Below are 23,061 nucleotides of genomic sequence, written 5' to 3' on the forward strand. Positions count from 1 at the left end.
TGGAAGACCGTGAGCCTTTCGGTCACACACCAGAAACGACATTCTTGGAAAGTTAGAGGACCTTTCAGGGGACAGATTTCAAACCCAGAAGCTACCAAAAAAAAAAAAAAAAAAAAAGCCAACCAATATGATTGTGGGCCACGTTTTTGTGTCACAGTTTCTGTGAATTAACCTGAAAGACAAGCAAAGAACGGGAGGGAATATTGGCAATATAGAGGCCCACATACATGTGCGTGTCACGATTGCAATTATATACCCGTATTTTATATGTCCATAAAGACTGAGACAGGTTAGTTAACATGCTGTTAGGTAGACAGGGAGGTCCCTGGTGGAATAAACAAAAGGCAGCCATATCCTGAAACTTCAGGTTCTGGAATGGCTCCTTCACTCCAGAACAAAGATAGGAGAATGCACCTTGAGGTTAATAAATCATCTCATAAATCCTTTTTGGCTGGACAAAGGAGCAGATCTGATAGATAGGAATCTGTTTGTTAGTCCCTTTAGGGCGGGCAAACAGGACAAACCTGATAGACGAACTCCATCAGAAGGCACCAGCTCCCTTCTCCAAGCAGACGAAGAAAGATAAAAATAAGAGCTTTTGCCTCAGTCACTGGGCAACCCGGTTGGGACACCCTCTCGTTCTGAGAGCTGCGACTCTTTACTTTTAATAAACTATCCTCTCTTGCAACTCCTTGCCTCTCCTTGGTCCGTGCTTCCATTCTTTGGTTTCGTGAGACACGATCACAGAAATATTCCTACATCAAGACTAACCCTGCAATGTAGGAAGAACTACAGTTACGAGCAACTTGGTACAAAATAAGCACATGATTTATCACGCTTGCTACTGGTTACCAGCCAGTGTCCACCCCCCACTTTTCTGTCACTCATGGTCGACAGAGCTAGGATTTTCCTCCTGAGTTCATGGATGGATTTTAGTTTGGGGCTGTGTGGCCCACTGAGTGTGAATGAGAAAGGAGAACTTGACTGGTGGCCTCTGAAAGGAAATCTTTACTCTTAAAAGAAGAAATCATCCCAATTTTGCCTCTGGATGTTGGTGGATGAAGCTGTGATGGCTGGAGCTACAGCAGCTATCTTCCACCATAAGTGACACTCGTCGAGGTCCAGTAAAAGGTAGGATCACGTGATGCAGAGAACCCGGCCACTGGAGGATACCATTGAACCCTCAAATTACCCACCCCAGACGCCATACAGTAGCTCTTCTTATGTGATACTATTTTCTATGGTGTTAAGGCTTTTTGAATTGAGCTTTCTGTTAATTTAGCATAAAAGCATCCTAATTTATACAAGCTACCAGAAATTCTCACTTAGGTGTCAAGAACCCTTGACACTCCAAAAAAAAAAAAAGAAAAAAAACTACTTAGGAACCCCAAAAAGCTTGTGTTTATGTGGGTTATAAATATCCATATTTTCTGTATTAGTAATTAAACATCGACATTTTAGATATTTATTGACTAAGCTTAAGGATAACAGTAATAATAATCCCATTACATTTTTACATAAATAGCATATTTTAATGGAAAAATAAATAGATTTTCCCAAACAAAGCAACAAACAAAAAAAAAAAAGGGGGGCAAAAGGGAGGGGAAGACTAGCATTGTTCTGGGTGTTTGCAAATCTCTTCAATGATTGGGCTTTAATAGAAGAGACCTGAGGTGTCACATCTGCTCCTATATTCCTTCCGTGGGAAGACACGGTTTCGGTTGAAACAAATGAAGAAAAGCTGGCCTCACACAGACGTGGAGGTGGAAAAGGGGGGAGTGCTTCAAAAGCCTTTTCACAGTGTTGTGGAATTCTTGGAAGCCACACCCACACGTGGTCACCGGTTTCTTTAAGGGAAAGTACTGAGGACTCTGAAACCCCACCCGTGCATTTCCAGACCCTCTACATTCGAAGTCCATGGGTTGATCGTAAACTTCAGACAGAGCTTCTATTCACTTAGTCTGTTGTACCATCACGCCTGGGTCTTCTGGAGGTTTCCAAATGTTAGCACGTTTTATTACCTAACATACATTTTTAAAACCCCACATTTGTTGATATTACTACCGACGTCCTCACAACGGTCTTTGGCTAGAAAAATAAGAGGAAATACAACCTCTGTAATATGGAGGCAGAGGCCGTGGCCGGAATAACAGATTATGCCGCGGACTGAATTGGGTCTCCCAAAATTCACGTGCTCATGCCCTCGGCCCGGTGGGATGGTTTTAGGAGGTGGGGCCTTTGGGGAGGGACTAGGGTGAGATGGGGTCCTGAGGGTGGGGTCCCCACGATGCAATTAGTGTCCTCAGAAGAAGAAGAAGAGACCAGAGCGCGCGCTCGCTCGCTCTCTCCACCATGTGAGGACGCCGGGCCAGGAACAAGGTTCTCACCAGGAGAATCACCTGGCAGCACCTTGAGCTTGGGCTTGCAGCCTCCAGAACGGTGAGAAATACATGTGCGTTGTCTCACATCCGCACCCCTGTCCACCGTCGCTTGTGGTGTTCTAATACCGCCGCCTGAACTAAGACAGATTCATGCATTCACTTTGCCACGTGTCCATTTAATAAATGCCAGGGGTGCCGAAAACATGTCTACAAGTGGACACGTTGGCCCACGTGGCTCAAGCAGTCATCCGAAGTGTCTGGACGGATGTCTGGACGAAGGGAACCCCTTTGAGCATCTCTTGTCGTTGCAGAAGTCACACGGGACTTGTATTCATCCTTTGTTATCGATATATATTAAGTATTACAATGCTAATACAGTGTTTTTCCTTTCTTAAAATGTGTATACATGTTTTTTGGCACCGTCTGTATTTATGAGCACCTACTATGTGCTGGTCACTGTTCTCGGAGTAGGGGACACACGCATGCCTGTGTACAGATGATGATGTACTGGGTGGAAATCCACTCAATAAATAATAAAAAATAATGTTGCAAGTGGATATGAGACAGAGAAGAAAGGTTTGAGCAGGGGAAGTGGGTAAGGGTGGCTAGGGTAAGAGTCGGTAAGGATCCCGACTCTTCTTTGTTCTACAATGAAAGGAGATAATGTAGGACTTGGACCCCAAGCCCCCACCGGCCCTGGTTCAGCTACTGCCATGGTGACATGTCCCATGCTTGTCACGTCCACGTACTGCTGGTGTTTTCACTTGAAGGAAACTCAAGGACCTCGTCAGCCCTTCCGTGGACCACTTACATGTCCCCAGCTATGCACAGACGCCTACCTGTGTGAGCAGGGGTTGATGGCTGGAATGGGGAGGAAGGCAGCTGCAGAGCACAGATGTCACGGGAGCTGCATTTATATTGGGAAGTACGGGGGACATGCCTCCATCAGGCAGATGTGGCTTGGGCGGAGGCCAACCCAAATCACATCAGGACCCGGAATAGCACGCAGTGTGCACACAGATAAGATAACCCCACGCTCCTGTACGCGTGGACTTCAGGGAAGTGTTCCCAGGATGGGCTGACCCCCGAACACCCACCCTGCTTCCTAGATTCTCTCTTTGTCTTCTCCGTCTTTCCCACAAGATCTCACAACCCTTTCTTTTCAGGCACGGGCTGCTTTCCTGAGTATTGTGTGCACAGCCGCTACGTGGGCTCAGACAGAAACAGTGGTGGAAGACACCGTATTTACAAAGAAAGCAGAAAACGCATGGCATCACATCACCAAGACCACCTTTTCTGTTTAGAAAGGACTGCAGCAGAGGGTGACAACGCTATGCAAATGTGTAATTCAGAGATTGCCACGGGAGGTCCCATACCTTTGGCGGGCTATGAATGGATTGCAGAATGATGCAAGCCGAAAATGGTTCCACACTGTTCACCATGAAAAAAAAAAAAAAGAAAAAGAAAAAGAAAAACCCACAAAGCCAAGTTGAAAGCCCTTCACAAATGCAGAATGGCTCAACGAATAATGAGCAATCAGTATGCCTGTCTCACTTCCTTTGTCAGCCTCTTCAATTCTGCAGGCACTGTTCTATTATCTGGAGGGCACGCAGTAGGGAGTGTAATATGTACGACAGCTCCTCAGCCAACCAGGCGTTCTCGCGATGCGTTTGCTAGCAATTCATTATGGATGACACCCATTTCTGTGTATTCACGTGTAAAACACCTATTTTAAAAGTTGTTTTGTTTTTTTTTAATCTATTTGCCTAGTAAAATAGTAGGCATGTTAGTAGGGTATTGTGTTCTTAATGAGACCATTATTTCTTTCGTTAACTTCCTAAATTGCTACGTTTTGACCCATGCATGCACTGTTGGCCGGCTGAAGGGATACACCACTCTCTGATTCCCAAGCTCCAAATGTTTATCTCCAACAAGAAGTAAAACAGAACACAATGTAACTAAACTGATGACAAACGACCCTTAGGCCTTTGTGGTATCAGAAACTCTAACTGCAAAAGCTTCTCGGGGTTATACGCGTTGTGCCATTATGTCCCTTTTGTGGAATTTTCGGAATTGTCATTAGCAAATTGCATGTCGGGGGAAACTGACACGCAAAACGTCCTCTTTCAGGTGTACTGAAATTTGTGACATTGTTGTGCTGGTTGTTTTAAAAGCTTTTTTAAGACGCTAGGACCTAAGAATAGTATACTGGACAAAAGGACATTTCGGAAGCTCTTCGGTGTTATTCCCTTTTACTACAATGTACTTGGATCTTAAGTATAATATAGTCCTTCCTGTACATACACTATATTTCTATGTATTTAAACATATAAATATTTTATATCCAGAGGGTGCCCAAAAAATGGACACACGTTTTAAGAAAGGAAAACTGTATTAAAATTGTAATACTCAATATATACCGATAACAAAAGATGAATACAAGCCACGTGTGACTTCTGCAATGACAAGAGGTGCTCAAAGTGGCTCCCATCAGAGTCCAGACACTTCTGATGATGGCGAACTCCTGCTTGAGCAACGTTGACCAAAGTGTCCATTTGTATACGTTTTTTTGGCACCCCCGGACGCTGATGGAAACCACTTGTCATTGCACAAGTCAAATGCTCGTCATAACCCCTAAAGAGCAGTGCTTAGGACAATCAAAGATGCACCAAAACCCACATGTTGGGAAGGAAACATGCTACATTCCCAGGAAGGGAGTGAAGACGCGTTGGTTATTTTGGGTTTTTTTTTTAAAGATTTTATTGGGGAAGGGAAACAGGACTTTATCGGGGAACAGTGTGTACTTCCAGGACTTTTTTCCAAGTCAAGTTGTTGTCCTTTCAGTCTTAGTTGTGGAGGGCGCAGCTCAGCTCCAGGTCCAGTTGCCATTGCTAGTTGCAGGGGGCACAGCCCACCATCCCTTGCGGGACTCGAGGAGTTGAACTGGCAAACTTGTGGTTGAGAGCCCACTGGCCCACGTGGGAATCGAACCGGCAGCCTTCAGAGTTAGGAGCACGGAGCTCCAACCGCCTGAGCCACGGGGCCGGCCACTGGAGACGCTTTATTTACATCAAGGGTGCCTCCCCCAAAATCTGGGTCGTCAAGAATGACACTGTTTAATATAGAAAGCAGCTCTCCTGTCAAAAGCCTAAGTTCTGACTCCCACAGCAGAAGGGAGAGTTTCAGGAGAGCCAAATTGCTCACTCCTGCCATTTCCAACTTCACAGTACGCAAGGGGATCAATACACAGCGTTCTGCTGTTTCGACCAACGCAGGCGGGTTTCCAACGCTTGGTGTGTCATCATGAGTTTATGAGGGAAAAGAAGCACTGAGTAATTTTCTCCCAAATGATGCATAAGCCGCCCATGTTCGAAGGGTAATTAGTTTCAAATGACTCGCTTCACGATGTTTCTGACCATCTGAATGGGCTTGGTTGGAAGGGGAAAAAAAATTGAAAGGCTGCGTGAAACTAGATTAACACGGGCTGACAACGTTGATGGATTCCGAGCAGGAATTTCGGAGAAGGGAATTTCACGGTTGGCTGCTGATGGCTTTGCCATTTGCGTGTTGGAAGACGAGCTGTCAAAATGAGCAGCGTCCCATCTGTGCTTGCGGGGAGGGCAGGTTTCCTTGCTATTTTGAAATACTTGGTAGGAGAAAGTTGGCTGAGACCTGAAATCCATCCACCGCCTCACATTTGTCAAAAAAAAGGAAAAATAAGACAATACAAATAAAAGGTGGTGTGCAAGGAAATTGCCATCTTCGTGGGGCAGACCAGACCGCACTTACGAGAGGCAGGTCCTGCCATTAAAGTGGGGACTCTTTTCAGATGAGATTACCAAGACCCAGAAAGGTTGTGTGACTCGCCCAAGGTCACACAGCGCCAAATGGAGGACCCAGGATGTGCATTCATGAGTGGGGCCTCAGAGTCCAGGGGTTAGTTGTACTGGGCCTTGCCCACCACCTGGACAGGCAAGCTAGACGAATTCTCTATCATGTCTTTTAAATTAGGGGAAAATATGTACCCAACGTGTATTGACGAATGATGAGTTTCTTTGGGCGGCCAAAGCAAAGCCCTACAAGCTGAGGGGGCTTAAACCACAGACGTTTATGCTCTCTCCTGTTCTGGAGGCTGGACGTCTGACGTTCAGGTGTGGGCAGGGCTGAAGGCGAAGGCGGAGTTGGGCACTTCTGTTCCCGGCTTCTCGCCCAGCTCCTGGTGGATCCTTGGCCTGTGGCAACTTGACTCCAGTAGCTCCATGAGAGTTGCCCCGTGTGCATGTCTGGCTCCAAATTCCCCCCCTTTTAAGGACAGCAGTCCCATTGGAGGAGGGCCCCCCCTTACTTACGTCAGGGGACCTTATCTTCACTAATTAGAAATACGTATTTCCACATCAGGTCTCATTCTGAGATATTGGGGGTTAGGATGCCATGCAATGAAGTTGGCAGTGGGACACAATTCAGCCGATAACAGTGTCTTAATACAGCACGTGTGTGTGTGTGTGTGTGTGTGTGTGTGTGTGTGTGTGTGCGCGCACGCACGCACGTGGGATTTCACCTTCCAGCTCTAGGAATCGGAATTAAATCAGCAGGGCCACACTTTCTGGAAAGACATACCTACAGTGGTTCATACTTGGGGGAAGAAAGTTGTTCCTTTTAACTGTATGTAGCAAAACAGAAACGAAATGCAAGTGGCACGGTGGTCTCCCTCCGCTGCCCTCTCTAAAATGAGATTTCTGGCTTCTCCCCATTTCTACATGAAGATATTCACCTGACCAGCAGGGAGGGATCCAGTGTCACTTTATACAAGGTTTGACAATTGAGTTCACAAACTCCTCCTAGAAAAAGGGCTACACCCCTCACTGCTGAATATCACTGTGGTCACCTGTGAAGGACTCCCCTTGGGAAGCTATGCACCGACGCCAGCACCTAGTCCACCCTTCAGAGCAATGTTGGAACTCTTTTTCTGGAATGGCCATCAGAGCTGTCGTCATATTATCCTTGATGTCCTGAATGTCATTAAAATGTCTTCCTTTCAATATTTCCTTTATCTTCAGGTAAAGAAAGAAGTCACTGGGGGCCAGGTCAGGTGAGCAGGGAGGGTGTTCCAATACAGTTATTTGTTTCCTGGCTAAAACCTCCCTCACAGACAGTGCCCTGTGAGCTGGTGCATTGTCGTGATGCAAGAGTCATGAATTGTCGGTGAAAAGTTCAGGTCACCTAACTTTTTCACGCAGCCTTTTCAGCACTTCCAAATAGTAAACTTGGTGAACTGTTTGTCTCGTTGGTACAAATTCATAATGAACAATCCCTCTGATAGCAAAGAAGGTGAGCAACATTGTTGCAACAAGTTCGCGAATTTCATTGTCAGACCAGCACACGTCAACGTTGTCATTTCCTTCTGTGACACACAGGGAGATGGGACTTGATTCTGACTTTTCTCCTCTTTATGAGCACGAGAAGAACAGTCTCCAGCTGGCTTTGGTCAGTCCCTGAAAAGAGATTCCCAAGGGATCATCATCTGACTGTGCTTTTTTCAAGCAGGTTGACCGCTGACCATTCTTTCTTCTCTGGGTGAAATTGTATCCCATAATTCTCTGCTATATTTATTCCATTCGGTCCTAATCCATCTTGTCCTAGGTGGTACTGATGAAAAGATATATCCATATATATATATTTTTTTCCTTTGGGAAATACAAGATGCCCCTCTGGTTCTCAGACAATCTGCTGTGCGTTGGGACCGAGCAGAGACCACCTCAGCGACAATTCGTGCCCACGGTTACCCACAGCCCAAATGACACACAACTGAGCTGAGAAGGGTGTGTACTGGCTACGTGCCAAACTCTGTAGCCTCATATTTTTACACCCGTCCACTGCTGTATCGTAGTTTTATGTGCAAAATCGAGAAACAAGGACATGCCAACCAACACCAATCATTTTCTTTTACGTTTATTGTAAATGATGAAAAGTTATTGAAGACAGCTGCAGAAAACAGGTGGATCTGTCGATTAAAATGCTTAAATTCCACATATATATTTATACGTGTGAATGTGTGTGTGTGTGTGTGTGTGTGCAGTAAACACAAACTTTTTAAACAGAAGTTTTAAACGCACACTGGAACGCATATATGGAACATGTTCAGGGGGCATTAGGCTCCATCACTTACAGGAACCCTGTACCTGAGCTGAGACACCTCACAGAATGTTCATAGTGATATAGGGAACACAGGCGGTCTTCAAATTGCTCGAATCCCACGTCGATCCATCCCGTGAGACATGCGGTTCTGACACATCTCATCGGCACCAGTACTTTGAAGTTCTTTTTCGAACGCTTTGTACTTTTGACTCTCTCTCTGGATACCTAGCACCGAATCCCTAGTGCTGATGACAAAGCACGCACGTGTGGGACTCTGAGCTCTGGTTTACAACAAAGGTCCTCACCTTTGGTTCTGAGACTTACAGCAAAGTCTGAAAGTCCTGTAAACATGAACAGTCGTTGAATGAAGCTATTCCAATATACCCACACCTTCCGTTTTCCTCTCGCCGAAAGCAGTCCTAAAATAAAAGCAAACAGCTACTCGAATGTTTAGATGTCTGAGGATATAAGGCTCTCTACTCCAGCACAAAGAAAATGTATAAGCCAAGGAAAGCCACGTATGCACTTGCCTCAAGAACTGGCACCTACAGAGTACCAAAGACTAAAAATACTACGAAAAGCTTCAACACCTTCAAATCGCTAGGTCTGTCCCATAGTTTCCAAGAAAACAAAACAAAGAAACAAACAAAAACACCATGGAAACCCTAAGAGTTCACAGGGAAAACGATCCCCAGACCGACCGAGTGTCCGAGACGGTTTGAACCCGAGCGATTCTGCAGTTGAAAATCCCCCATCCAGCCTCCCTTCCTGCAGGTGACAAACGTGTTGCACGCAGACGAGCCAGAGCTGACCTGCCGTCAGCCCCAGCACCATGCATGCCTCGTGCCCACTTTACTTGTAGTGCTGGGTATCGTTTCTCACGATTTCCCTCATACGCGGAGAACGTTGCATGGCTCAGGCTGCTTATTTTGAAACCTGTTTGAAACCCCATCCGTGTTCTTCATCTTCCAGAGCAGACTCGTCACCTCTGCATCCAAGGGGACAATGGAACCAAGGGATGAGGCCACCCCTTTCGACCACTGCATGTCCGGCTGTGTAAGTAATCTTTATAAACGCACCACGTCCGACAAATTGAGGATTTTGTGGGAGGCAGCTCAGCTATTTCCAACGGGAGACATAACATTTGAGGGAGGTGAATTACGCCAAGAATGAAAGGAACTGTTCAAAGGAGTGAGAAACGCAGTTCTTGCCCAGGTTGAACTTTCCTCGAAGTGACGCTGAGGTGCTCAGACGTTCTCTGGGGCTGGAAGGGAAATAGAGAGAAACGGTCACCGCTGGGAAAGAAAAACTCTACGGATTGATCTTAAATTTGTTATCTTTCACGGGTTTGGACACCTTCACTGAACTCAGTAACTCTCTATCTTGTTATGTTGTTTTCGTTAAAACTAATATTTACATGAACCCCCTTGGGGGTGCCTCACTTGCCTCACCCTACACCCGGCCCCACCCCCGTTCCAATAAAACTTTATTTGTAGGAACAGGTGGCAAGCCTGAAGGCGGCAGTTTGCCAGTTTATTATTATTATTATTTAAATATTGCACTCAAATAGCATTTACGCTGAGGACTGAATTTGTTGGCACTGCTGCCCCCTCCCTTTTACATTTTGGGGCTGAGATGAATGCCTCAGGCCTGACCTCATAGGTTTACAAATCACTGACAAAGATGCAACCGACACCGATGCCTAGATGCAGTTGCTCTGTCAGGATAAGGCGTGTTGCCAGGAAAGGAAGCACGGCTTTCATAAATTCTGTCCCTCTCCCTCTGTCCGGGTGGGGTGGGCTGCGACGTGGACCCAGGGCTAACCCCACCGGGCTGCTGGTCAGTACCCCCTATCCACCAGCAGAGGGAGGCCACGGGCAGGATTTAGGGTTTTGACGTTGCAGGAACTCCTGATCTAAAAAAAACACCACTAAAATAAATAAATAACTAAATAGATAAATAAATAAACAGATAAATAGAAAAATAAATAAATAAAAACAATAAAACCATTGGAATAAGCTTCTGTTTAACAGCTTCTGTTTCTCCGCCGACACAAAGGAAGTGTGGGGTGGAGGGCCCCCCCACCCCAAACCCCAGACAGATTCAGACATGGGTGGTCTCAGGACCAAACCTTGCCAGACCCCAAGTTAAAATCGGAGTGGCTGTGTCTGCAGTAAAACTTCCCTGACGCCCCTCTGTCCTTCCCTTTCGAGAAGATTCAGGGGATTCACTGATCAGCGGCCAAGGATGGCTAATGGGGTGGGGGGCAAAAGGGGGGGCCCGAAGTGGAGGGAGGGGCGTTCTCCAAACCAGGGAGACGGGACCCCAGCCTGAACCAGAAAGCCACAGCGACCCCCAACCATTTCCCAAAGTGTGGGCACAGTCTCCAAAGTCACCCCAAACATTTATCACTTAGCGCTCCCATCTGTTTGTTTGCTTGGGGGTGCAAACATTTCAGTGTCACCCAAATATTTTCCCCCGGCTCATCTGTGAATAAAATTTCCCTGAAATAACAAAACAAAACAATCTAACCAACTGAACCCCACCCCCTCTCCATGCTCTAATGTTCCAGTCTCTATTTGTTATTTAAGGTCTTTGACAATTTACACCAAATCTTGCAGATCAGAAAACCGTTTAAAAAATTAATTTAAAAAATTGAGCATCTTCTCTTAAAACATAGGTGTTGGATTCTCTGCAGTTTCTCTGTGTTCACGACAAAGTCCCAACCTGAAATCACTTCCTTAGTTACACAAGGCAGCCTATATTGGGCTTATCCAGAAATAGCGTTTGTAGGGAAAGATGCCAGAATGCATTTTATACCAGGCTTTATAACCAGAAGAAAAAAAATGCAGGGAAACTTGCCATTTGTCCGAAAACAATTTCTCCTCCGGTTGCGTTGGAAATAGCTGACCGCTGCCCCCACCAGGGTCACCACCACGACCGAGACGATAGGAGACACGATTTTTGCCACCGTATTTCCTGAAAGAATTATGAAAAGCAAGACACATGGTCTGAGAAAAGCACAGCCAGTGCGAACACCGCTAATTTTATGTATGTCTGTCCACATCCCACTCTAATATTCAAGGAAAACAAAGTGAATGAAAACTGGAAGCTTTAGGGAATGATTCTGTACTTGTCCTAAGTTAAGCCAAATAACCACACCTTACTCATCCATGGCCTGTGACGCAGAGCTTTGCACAGAAAAGTCTCCTAATATGGGTTTTTCTAAAATGCGCGTAATTGGATGGATTTGTATCTTTGCAGACACACAGTGTTTACTCATGCAAAAAAACAACAATGTTCAACCCACCAGTTCCCAGATACCGAGACTCTGCATAAGTAGGGGGCTGAGGGCTGGAAAGTCACTTCAACCCCTTTCTCGTCCCTTAGAATAGACGGGTCACAGTCACTTCCTGGATGGGTGGGCGGGTCCCCTCTCATCTTCAACATAAACGCCAAATGCTAAGAGGTTGGGACCGTCCTTCCAGGAACACATGACAAAAGTCCCCTTCTGCCCTCACCCACCCCGTTCTTTGACCTGCAGTGGGGCTGGCAATGCACTTTGGGGGCGTTCCGGGAGGGGTCCCCCTTGACTTCCTTCCTCCTCTCTTTTTTTGGATTCAGGTCGGCAGTGGTCAAAGAAAAGGAAGCGACAGGTCCGAGAACCCCAGTTCTGCTCTCAAAGCAAGGAGGCACCTTCCCGCCTGGGAACCATCCTGCCTGTCCTCTGAGCCCCACGGACCTGCCCCTCCCCCCCCCAAAGGGCAGACGCTTTGTTCCAGGGCTTCCATACAGACGTCAATCAGTACAGAGGGCATCTTTGGATTGAAACATTGACACAGGCCTGCACTGGCCTTTCCCACGTGGTGGGCAAGCTATTATTAAATGTGGGGGCAGGGGGGGCACCCAAGGATTACCGTGTGGGTGGCCGTAGGTTGAATACCCTCCTGCACCTGCAAGAGGAAAAGCAGAGTCACTTGTGCATTCGGCAGAGCTCATCCACGCCCTGCATTGCTGGCACGGTGGGGACGCGGCAAGGAGCAGGACAGACAAAAATCTGTGTGGTCCTGGGACGGACTGTCAGTCAGCGCGAGGAAGGCGGGACCTAGACAATACTCTGCGTGGGGGGCAGCGCAGGGAGAACGGAAGGCGGCTCTCATGTCAGGCTTCCACACTCGCGCGTGGAGCTGCATTGCGGGAAGGCACACACCTGCACTCACACGTATGCACACATGTGAACACATGTAGGCACCCATGTGCACGTGCGAGCGATGCATACGTGGACACACGTGCACATGTGTGGACATACCTGCGCTCATGCAGACAGGCCGCGCGCACACATGTGCGCGCGCGCGCGCACACACACACACACACACATACTAACACCAAATCGGTCTTCGGTGACCTATTAGGACACACATTAGAGACCCAGGTGGTCAGTTAGTCACCGCGCAGGAGATCCGCAAGCTTCCCACCAGCGCCCAGACAGACGGCTGTTAGTTCTCCGCAAGGAGAGTCTGTGCACACAGCTTTTACGACGTAATTCCTTTACCCTGATTGTATCCACCTGAATTGGGTCGATTGCGCCCTCCGCCTGCAGGACAGAAAGAGCGCGTGAAATGCAAGGTAACAAAGCCCAGGAGGTGTCTCGGTGGCGACCCGCAAAGAGGCACCCGTGAGACAGGAAGCATCCCCAGAGTAAGAGGCGGTGGAAGGCTACAAAGCTTTCCTCTGCGTCCCCCCTGGGGACAGTCACCACGGTCGGGGGTCCCCTCGCCACACACAGATGGCCATGCTACAGCCCTGAGAGCACCTGGTGATTTAAGGTCCTTGAATGCCCCACCGCCAGGAGTGGCCCTGGATTCCGCCTCTGGGCGCGTGCGCTGTCTGTGCGGAGAGACGAACCCCGCCCCCCCGCCCCCTCCCTCGGGAAGAGACTGCGATGGAAACGCACTGTACGCGGGAATCCCAGCCAGAGAAAAAGGAGGTATGCCTACACTTTCTTCTTATGTCTGGAGAGCCATGTTTGGAAAACGATTTGAGATGTGTTAAAAAACAAAACGCTTGGGGCTGATTTTGCTAGTTTTGAAGTGGAATCGTTTATGGGGGTATTATGTTAACATTGGGGGTGATGTAATATACTGCCTCTTCCAAGTGGATGGTGGGTGTTAGTTATATGGGCTTAACTGTGTCCTCCCCAAATGTACACGTTGGGTTCCGCACCCCCAGGACCTCAGAATGGGGCTGTATTTGGAGAGGGGCCTGTAAAGAGGGGACTAAGGTGACATGAGGTCACTAGGGTGGGCCCTGATCCAACAGGACTGTGTCCTTATAAGAAGAGGAGATGAGAACACAGACACACACACAGGGACGGCTGTGTGAGGACACGGGGAGCAGACGGCCGTCCACACGCCCAGGAGAGAGGCCTCAGAGGGGGGACCAGCCCTGGGACGCCTGGGTCTCAGGCTCCAGCCTCCAGGACCGGGAGAGAGAAACGTGGGTTGTTGAAGCCCCCCCAGTCTGCCATACTTTGTGCTGTCAGCCCAAGCAAATTCCTAAGTGGCTATCAGAGAAACCTGGCCATTGAAAGCCAGCTCCTGAAAAGATGAGTGAAACCTGTTCTCCACATCACCCCCCGGGAGGGAGAACAGACATAGGACACGCCCTTCCTGGCCGGTCTACCTTGGCATTCGGCATAAGAAGGGAACACGCCAAACACGTTTTGTCACGGGAAGGCAGAAGCCGGGTGACTCACTCAACTGCCTGCCGCCTGAGCCAAAACCCTGGTGCCAACCTGACTGCTGACTCACAGGCTGGCGCAGCTCGAGGACAGACTCGGGAGCTGGTCCCCAAGACATGGTGCAGTGTGATGACGGACCTGCCTGATGTCCCGGGAAACCACGCAGGCCCTCGCAGGACTCTGAGATAGCTACGAGAGGAGTCGTTTCTCTCTGATTTATGAATCGGGCAAAGAACAAAAGAACACACTCGACCAAGGACCCACACGGAGGCACCATCTTCAGACGCACGAGTGGGGAGAAAGCTCACCTAAGCCGACATGTCCTGATGTGGGGCATCTGACGATAAAACACCCCACATGACTATTTAGACAAGTATGGACCGTGCATTTGTCCCCACGACGTCGGGAACTTCACATTTGCACGTTGGGTGTAAAGCAGATAGCTCTTGAGAGCACCCACCACCTTTCATACATTATCTCTCCCTTCGTGAGCGTGTCCACCTTGTGGGGACAGAAGCATGGGGACAGTGCTGCCTATGGAGGGTGACAGATGTCTACCCCTCCACCTGTGAACTGTGTGAGCATCATGCTGGCCTTCGTTTTGTAAAATGCAGTCATAATAGCTCCCGTGTCAGAGGCCAGAGCTTAGGAAGATGGCCGAGACCATGTTCCATCTTGTAAAAGCTCCATCCAGACGTTAGTTCTCAACCCAAAACATTTCCATTTAAGATGTTCAGAACTCTTCATCAATAGCCAGCAGCAAATAATAGTAATAATAATAACAACAGCAATGCTTTAAAATCAATCCAGGAAACAACCAAAATGTCCTTCGATAGATGACTGGATAAAGAAGTTGTGGTGTATATACACAATGAAATATTATTCGGCGGTAAGAAAAGATGAAATAGGACCATTTGTGACAACATGGATGGATCTTGAGAGTATGATGCTAAGGGAAAGAAGTCAGACAGAAAAAGCAGAGAAACATATGATTTCACTGATATGTGGTATATAAACCAAAAACAACAAAAGATCAAGACAAACAAATGAAAAAGAAGAACTCATAGACACAGACAATAGTTTAGTGGTTACCAGAGGGTAAGGGGGTTGGGGGCGGGAGATGAGGGTAAGGGGGATCAAATATATGGTGATGGAAGGAGACCTGACTCTGGGTGGTGAACACACAATGGGATTTATAGATGATGTAATACAGAATTGTACACCTGACTCCTACGCAACTTTACTAACCATTGTCACCCCAATACATTTTAATTTAAAAAAAAAAAACCACCAATCCATAGATTGATTGCTGGGTGAAGGCAGTGAAAAGGCACAAACATCCAGTATAAGATAAATAAGTCGCGGGGATATAATGCCCAGCACGGTGACTTCAGTTAAAGCTGTATTATACTATATAGTTACAATACTGTGCTGTACATTTGAAAGTCACCAAGACAGTGGTTCTTAAAAGTCCTCATCACAAGACAAAAAACTGGTAACTACGTATGCTGATGGATTTCACTAGACATATTGTGGAGACCAATTTGGTCATATATACAAATATCAAATCAGGATGCTCTAACAGAACGTATGTGTCAATTAGATGAGTCTTGCAGTCCATCGCTCTGTTTCTTTCTACCTGGGGAAAGGTGTGTGAGGGCAGCACCTGGGGTCCTGGAGAGCGGATTCAGGAGAAGCAGAGCGCCAGCGCACAGACGGCTCAGGAGGTGAACACCAGCACACAGAGCCCCAACGTCCAAGACCCAGGAAGAAGGGATTATGGGGCACTCCACTGGGAGCCCTGGAAATACCCCCCAACCCCCCTGCCCACCGGGGGGCCCGTGAGCGGGGTGTACCGTGTGAGTTTCCATAGCTGTCATAACCGGGATTGTTGTAGCCGCCGCCCCCGCCGCCGCCTGTGGGAGAGAAGGAGGAGCTGAGGGACGTCCCAACGTGGGGTTCCAGCAGGTGTCAGCCGACTCATCGGTAATGGCACCAACCACACGTAAGAGGCACCCCGAAGCATGCCCCCAGGGTGGCCAGGAGCAAGGGCCACTGGGGGACACTGATGGTGCCACCCCAACGTCATGGCTCCTCGGAGGGGAAACTCATGTGAAGCTGTAGCCCTGCAGAGAGCCCTGTGCCTCCAGGGGACACATCTGCACCCTGAGGGTCCCCAGTCACTGCAGGCACCTCTCCCTCCTTCAGGGAAATTTGACAGGACCGGAGACCAGACACAGACGCGCCTCTGTGAGAAGGAGGGTCGGGCAGACGGTCCCAAGCATCAGTGTTCTTTGTTAAGCACGAGGCATTTTATCTTTCTCCCCGTCATGCTGTAATAAGCTTTACGACAAAGCTATTTATTTATTGTGTCTAAGCATTGCAGAAAAGATGGATGCACTCACCTGCACTCAGTTGGATGGGGACACCCCGGACCCCCACTTTCCACTGGCGATCATTGCGCGCCCAGGCCGGGGACGGCGGCCTCTGGGATACCCTCCCGCCTCCCTCAGAGAAGCCCGCACGCACGTACCTGCCGGCGGCCTCGGCCTGGGCGGGTAGCGGCCATCGCTGTGGTCCACGTCACCGAAGTAACCTGTGGGGTGAAGCACAGGGCCATTCCCCAAATGCTCTCCAAAGAGCCATCATGGAACCCAGGCCCGCGGGAGGGATACGCGGGCCGGTAAAGGAGCGTGGGGAGCCCGCCCGCCCAGCAGGCCTGTCCAGGATGCCAGCGCCACCAGGGACGAAAATGCCAGGGAGGAGAGCACACGGGGAACTCATCAGCCGGGAAGGGCCGATGGACTACACACACCCATGTGGATCTGAGAGTTTAAAAGGAAATGCTGCGTGCGCAGGCAGGAAAGAAAGGTGGCCCATCACCCCTGGGTCCTTTCTTCCTGTTATTCCCTCACTGCCGGCCGTCAGTCCCACCTGAGCCCCCTGCTAAGATGAACTGCACCCTGGGTGGGGCCACAGCCTCCATAGGTACCCACCCACGTATCCCTCTGACCCCCCACCAGGCTGCCTGGGGCACAGTTCATTTGGCCACCACTGAACGCCCGTGCAGAGAACCAGGCACATAGTAACTGCTCACTTAATCGCTTAGGGATTTATAAGTGCATGTGGAATGTACTGGCCTCAGAAGGCGTCCAGACGTGCTGGGTATAAATGCAGCAGGCGTGCTAACTCGCTCTGCCACTCACGTGTACCCCAGCAGCAACATACAGAAGGCGAAAATCCATGCCCGTGGGGGCTTTCATTGTAATTCAAGGAAAACCCATTGCATATCAGAAAGGACAAAGTGCCCAGCTGCTGGGAAACTGAAAGGCATGGCCCGGTGGGGAGGGACCTACAGGCTGGATTTAGGATGGGAAGGTCAGGACGTGGAGATGGAGACACCCTCGCCGAGACCTGCAGAGGTGGCAGGGAGTGGCCTGCAGACATATCTGAAGGTTGTCTGGTTGGACATGACTGGGACTATTTTGGACCCTAGGAACGTGACATCCAAACATCTCGAGAGAGCCCAGGAAGTTACATGAGGAAAGCAGGGGGACATCAGGGTACCCAGCGTATCTCAGCTGTATCCCCCAGCACCCATCGTTCACATGTTTGCTCACGCCGTGCAACTATTGTGACCCATTCATTTTTGGGGCCGGCGTCTCTGTCCTGAGCGGTCTTCTGACTTGCGTCCAGTTCACAAACGTCTCGTACAAAGTTCGTGGGAACTCGGACACTCAACCCTACTCAATCATTCCCTCTGCAGTGGTTCATTTCATATCACGCGATTTCCCCTCAATTATAAACGTTTTTAAAAATTAAGTGGGGGTTGGGGGCTGGGTGAAAAAGGGAAGGGATTAGGAAGTACAAATTGGTAGTTATAAAAATAGTCACGGGGATGTAAAGTACAGCACAGGGAATACAGTCAATAATATTATTGCAATAACTGTGTATAGTGTCAGGTGGGAGTCGACTTATTGGGGGGATCACTGCATAAGTCATATAAAGGTCTAACCACCATGCTGTACACCTGAAACTAATAGCATGTTGAACGTCAATTGTAATTGAAAAAAATAATTACACCTTTTTTTAAACAAGCTAAAAATGGAACTGCCTTGTGACCCCGCAATTCCACTCCTGGGTATTTATCCGAAGAAACGCAACACTAATTTGAAAAGACGTATGCACCCCTATGTTCATTGCAGCGTCACAATAGCCGAGAAATGGAAGCAACCTAAGCGCCCGATCCATGGACGGCTGGATAAAGAGATGGTACATACATACAGGGGACTATTACTCAGCCATAAAACAAGCACGAAACCTTACGAATAGTCACCACTCTTACCTCCACTGTTGTCGGAATGGCCAGGCGGTGGACGAGGCGGTGGTGGTTTTGGCCTTGGGTAGATATCTGTGAGAAAATGCCACAGTGATTTTAGGGAAAATAATGACCTCAGTCAGCGACAAACCGCCCACACAGTAGCGAAAACTGGAATACGAGATGACGTTCCAGTTTCTTCCCAGGTGCCGTTTATAGCATGTGTGCAACCTCTCATCCAACTAAACATCAGCAGTTTAAAACCTCCGTACGTAACGCTTAAAAACCCACTTTCATTTTGGTGCCCAGGAGCTCCTGGCCTGGTTCTTACTGCGAGAAGCTCGCGGATTCCTGAGCCAATGTAGCAGGTGCTCAACTGCTAGCGTCGCGATGTTTATCATTATCACAGAGGCCAGAACGCTTTACCAAAGCCAGGCACCAGTATTAGGGTGAAAGCGCCCCACCGTTTGAGGGTGTCTTACCCTTTGCACCTTGCACATATACACCTGTCATTGGAGTTTCTGAACTTTTCTCACAATGCCCCCTACGGGTCCTTCAAGATCAGCACATGTTTCTGCCCCAGGGCCTTTGCACGTGACATTCTTTCTGCCAGCAGCTCCCTCCCACCGTCTTCCGGTCACTGTACACACTCCATAAATATCTGATGAGCCTGTCTGTCACCTGGCCAAACATCGCTTCGTCCTTCATATCTCCACGTTAATACCCTTCAGACCTATCGAAACAGCTGCGATTGAATAATCAGTGGAAGCTCTTTGCCCGTCATCGGTCTGCATCTCCAGCACCTGGACTCCATGAGGCTGGGAACTGCGAGTGTTTCTGCACCCACTTTCCATCACAATTACGTGGCCCCCAGTACTGGGCAGGTGACCATCCATGCCAGATGGACGGTGAAATGGACTTTAATTCAGGGAAACATCTGGGCATTTCACTCTCCAATTCCTGCTGCAGGACACGTAGCTCAGCACACAGACTCTCTTCTGGTGGCATTACAATGACAGAATGTTGTGAGATTACAGAGACTTGGGCACGACATCAGAAAGCAGAGCCCTGCTGGTCAGTGTCTCACTGTGAGGTCCGTGGGGGCTCCAAATGACCCCTGCCCTCCCCACTGACCGTATCGCCTAGGGCCACAGCCAGCACCCCACCCCACCCCCACATTGCTTCCTGGGGGACCACTGGAGTAGACGAGCACGCTGCTTCTGCACGAAATTCTTCCGTGAGCCTGGGGCACCATCCACATTTGGACACAGAACACGCATGTCTCAGACGTTGGTCCCAGGCCAGCCTGTGTCGTCTTCCCCACAATCTTCTCGTGGTTCTGAATTTCATCCCCGACTTCACCGAGCGAGTGAAACCGAGCATGGAAATACAAGGTTGTTCCAAACTGGCGGGGAGTTCAAGATGCAAACGGGTAGAAATGGATATGCCTCTGGATTTCAGCAACGTGTTTGACCTTAAGCAAAGCTTCTGTGTTATGTTGTGAGGGCAGCCGTAACAAAGGACCCCAGATGGGGCGGCTTACACAGCACACATTTCTCTCTCCCGGTCCTGGAGGCTGGAGGCTGAGGTCCAGGTGTCCCAGGGCTGGTCCCCCCTGAGGCCTCTCTCCTGAGCGTGTCGACGGCCATCTGCTCCCCGTGTCCTCACACGGCCGTCCCTCTGTGTGTGTCTGTGTTCTCATCTCCTCTTCTGATAAGGGCACAGTCCTGTTGGATCAGGGCCCACGCTAGTGACCTCATGTCACCTTAGTCCCTTCTTTACACACCCATCTGCAAATACAGCCCCATTCTGAGGTCCTGGGGTTTAGGGTCTCAACAACATGTGAATTTGGGGAAGACACACTTCAGCCCGTGACAGTTCCCAGCAAACAGAATCATGCCTGCTTCTTCTGACAGCTTTCAAAGCAACAGGAATACAGGCCTCTGGGGTCGGATGAGAGAATCAGAGGGTGAGATCCGGCCTCGGTGAGGGGCTGCCATGAAGTACAAAGCCGACGGCGTGTGTTTCCAAGAGAAGGGCCCCGCCACCGGACCCCGCCTAAAGGGACTTCCTGCTGCATAGCTGCTGGCTGTAATCCACCAGCGGAGGGCTGGGACCTTGGACAACGGCCAGAACATTCCATCCGCAGGGTGTTTCTCAACACTGCTCATCCACGCCAGCCTTCCTTGTACGACAGAATGTTCCAGAACATTCTCATGTCCGAAATGAAGGAACAATTTAGGGAGGCCTCCCGCCCCTGCTGGGTTTAAGCAAAGTGTGAACAGAAACACCAGGGGCTTTTCTTTCTTTCTTTCTTTCCTTCCTTCCTTCCTTCCTTCCTTCCTTCCTTCCTTCCTTCCTTCCTTCCTTCCTTCCTTTCTTTCTTTCTTTCTTTCTCCCCTTCACTTTGGAATGCATGAGTCACAGCTGAGTGTCCCAAAGGGTCACCTCCCATGCCTGGCCCGGGCCCCCACGCCCCGTGAGAATAAGTCACCCTGGTTTTGCTGATTCATCTTTGGGGATGACTGGCATTTCAGATTCTTGGGCGTCCCCTGGGAGGGAGGCCCACACAGTACGTTAGCCAGTGTTTCCCAAATATATTAGCGCAAAGAACACTTTCCATGAGGAATTCCTGTTGGTATCTTGTGAAATAGCAGTGCTCCAGGGAACAAGAGTGAAAAACATATGGCTGGGAAGAGATATTAGAAAAGATTCATGGAATTGGGGATGGTACTTGTGGGTGGGGAAAAAAAAAAGGACTCTGGACTAAATCAGTGACCGAAAGGAACCTCCCGGGGTGATCTGCTCACAAATTCCTATGTGGGTGAGTCAGGACGGGTAGACACACCCCAGGCCGAAAACGTCTTCAGCAAAAGGCTTAGCTTTGCAATAAGCCAGCCGGTCCAGTGTTTCTGTGCGTCTACCTTAACATACCTTGGAAATGCCTCTTTTCAGACCCTTCAGAGGCGTAAGCACCCCCAGGTAAGTGTATCCTCTTTGTAACTGTCCTGAAACCCATCCCTGCTGCTTTCCCGTCTCCATCTATCTTCTGTTTCTTCCTCAATTCCAAACGCATCAAACAAACAAACAAACAAACAAACAAACAAACAAACAAACAAACAAACCAAACCTTGCAAACCTTCCTCTCTGGAGCATTTGAGATCGGGCTTGCCATCGTGTGTCATCCATTTCCCTCAAAAAAACTCTCATAAAAAAAATTCTCCGCAGGTTTCGACCTTAGGACATTGTCATAACCAGGGGAGAAAAGGAAAATGAAGGAAGACTGAAGGGGGACCTGACCATCCCTTAACTGATGCCCTGAGATTATGCTGCTGCTTTTCAATTAGGGAAGAGTTTTCTGGGATGGTAGTCCCTGGGATTTAGTGGTCCCTCCCAGGAGGGCATGGATTCCATCCATCTGAATGCCAGAACCAGAACGAGCTTCCTGGAAGCTTCTGGAAGCCGTCCACTTAGCTGGCTGCACAGCCGCTCTGCCTGGTCGGGTTTTACGTTTTTCGGGTTATTAAATAGCTGTGGACTTTATTGATTTTAAAGGCCAATGTCCCTCCCCCTTTCTTTTTCTCTAAAAAAATTGATGGGGATAATGTCTGCCAAGATTTTGAAATACTGGAGAAGCTGGAACATGTGGCATAAAATGCACAATGGAGGTCGACTTTCCTCCATGGAAAAGCCACTTATCTGGAACCGTGCAAATGAGCTGCAGAAAAGATGTCCTCCAGCCTAATTAGAAATCCACCGCAATAACACACCGAATCCCGTGCATACACCATCCTTTCCCGGTGTCCCAGCAATGGGGAGAAGAAACTAATTGGTACCCATTCCACCTCCTGAATGCCCCTGGTTAGGGGGGAGCTCAATGCCCTTCCAGGGAACTGCTGATTTATTTCAGAAGCAGCTGGATGGAAAGTCCTAGTAAACAAAAGGCAAGTCCCATCATCACACCCGGGTTGAAAGGAGTGTGAAAGCTGAGAACTCACTTCCACTGCTGTCGGGATTTCCGGGTTGCGGATGAAACGGGGGCTTCGGCTTTGGGTAGATATCTGTGGGGAAACAGACATTGTGTTTTTAATAGAAGAGAAAGAAAGAAAAAAAAAAAACACCCTTCCTTTCAACACAGCCCAGACAATAAGCACACGAGTACAGCTCTGCATCTTATAATTTGTTCACCATTGCAGCTCATGGTGTTATAGATTGTGATCCACCGGCTAAAAATCACTTAGCCAGTGGCGGTAAACCTCAAAACCTAGCACGTAAAGAACACACACACACACACACACACACACACACACTGTCATTTTTGTTCCTAGAAGCTCGTTTTCACGGCAAGAAGATGGGAGAGCTGCCTGCCATGAGGGTGGCTGGTGACCCCAAAGGGACATATAGGACAATCTAGAATCGTTTTAGTTCTAGAATCGATTTTTCAGCAATCCTAACACCTTTTATCACAGTGATAATACCAAACCCGC

The 23,061-nt window shown here is 48.7% G+C and overlaps 1 protein-coding gene across 4 annotated transcripts in view; it reads right to left on the bottom strand.

Annotated features, from left to right (window-relative positions):
- Window positions 1-8,336: 8,336 nt before the first annotated feature.
- XG (Xg glycoprotein (Xg blood group)) overlaps window positions 8,337-23,061 on the bottom strand; it is a 33,195-nt gene continuing 18,470 nt past the window's right edge. The window contains exons 4-11 of one of the 4 annotated variants that reach the window (XM_033104469.1): window positions 22,573-22,635; window positions 18,602-18,667; window positions 16,790-16,852; window positions 16,113-16,172; window positions 13,084-13,110; window positions 12,434-12,469; window positions 11,379-11,495; window positions 8,337-9,780 (exon numbers count right to left, since the gene is read on the bottom strand). In XM_033104469.1, the coding sequence (XP_032960360.1) occupies window positions 9,764-9,780; window positions 11,379-11,495; window positions 12,434-12,469; window positions 13,084-13,110; window positions 16,113-16,172; window positions 16,790-16,852; window positions 18,602-18,667; window positions 22,573-22,635 (449 nt within the window). In that variant the 3' untranslated portion in view covers window positions 8,337-9,763. Of the gene's footprint in view, window positions 9,781-11,378; window positions 11,496-12,433; window positions 12,470-13,068; window positions 13,111-16,112; window positions 16,173-16,789; window positions 16,853-18,601; window positions 18,668-22,572; window positions 22,636-23,061 lie in introns of all 4 variants that reach the window. The other 3 variants (XM_033104460.1, XM_033104479.1, XM_033104489.1) reach the window with 3 other exon arrangements.

This window comes from Rhinolophus ferrumequinum, chromosome X, assembly GCF_004115265.2.
Source record: "Rhinolophus ferrumequinum isolate MPI-CBG mRhiFer1 chromosome X, mRhiFer1_v1.p, whole genome shotgun sequence".
Taxonomy (NCBI): domain Eukaryota; kingdom Metazoa; phylum Chordata; class Mammalia; order Chiroptera; family Rhinolophidae; genus Rhinolophus; species Rhinolophus ferrumequinum.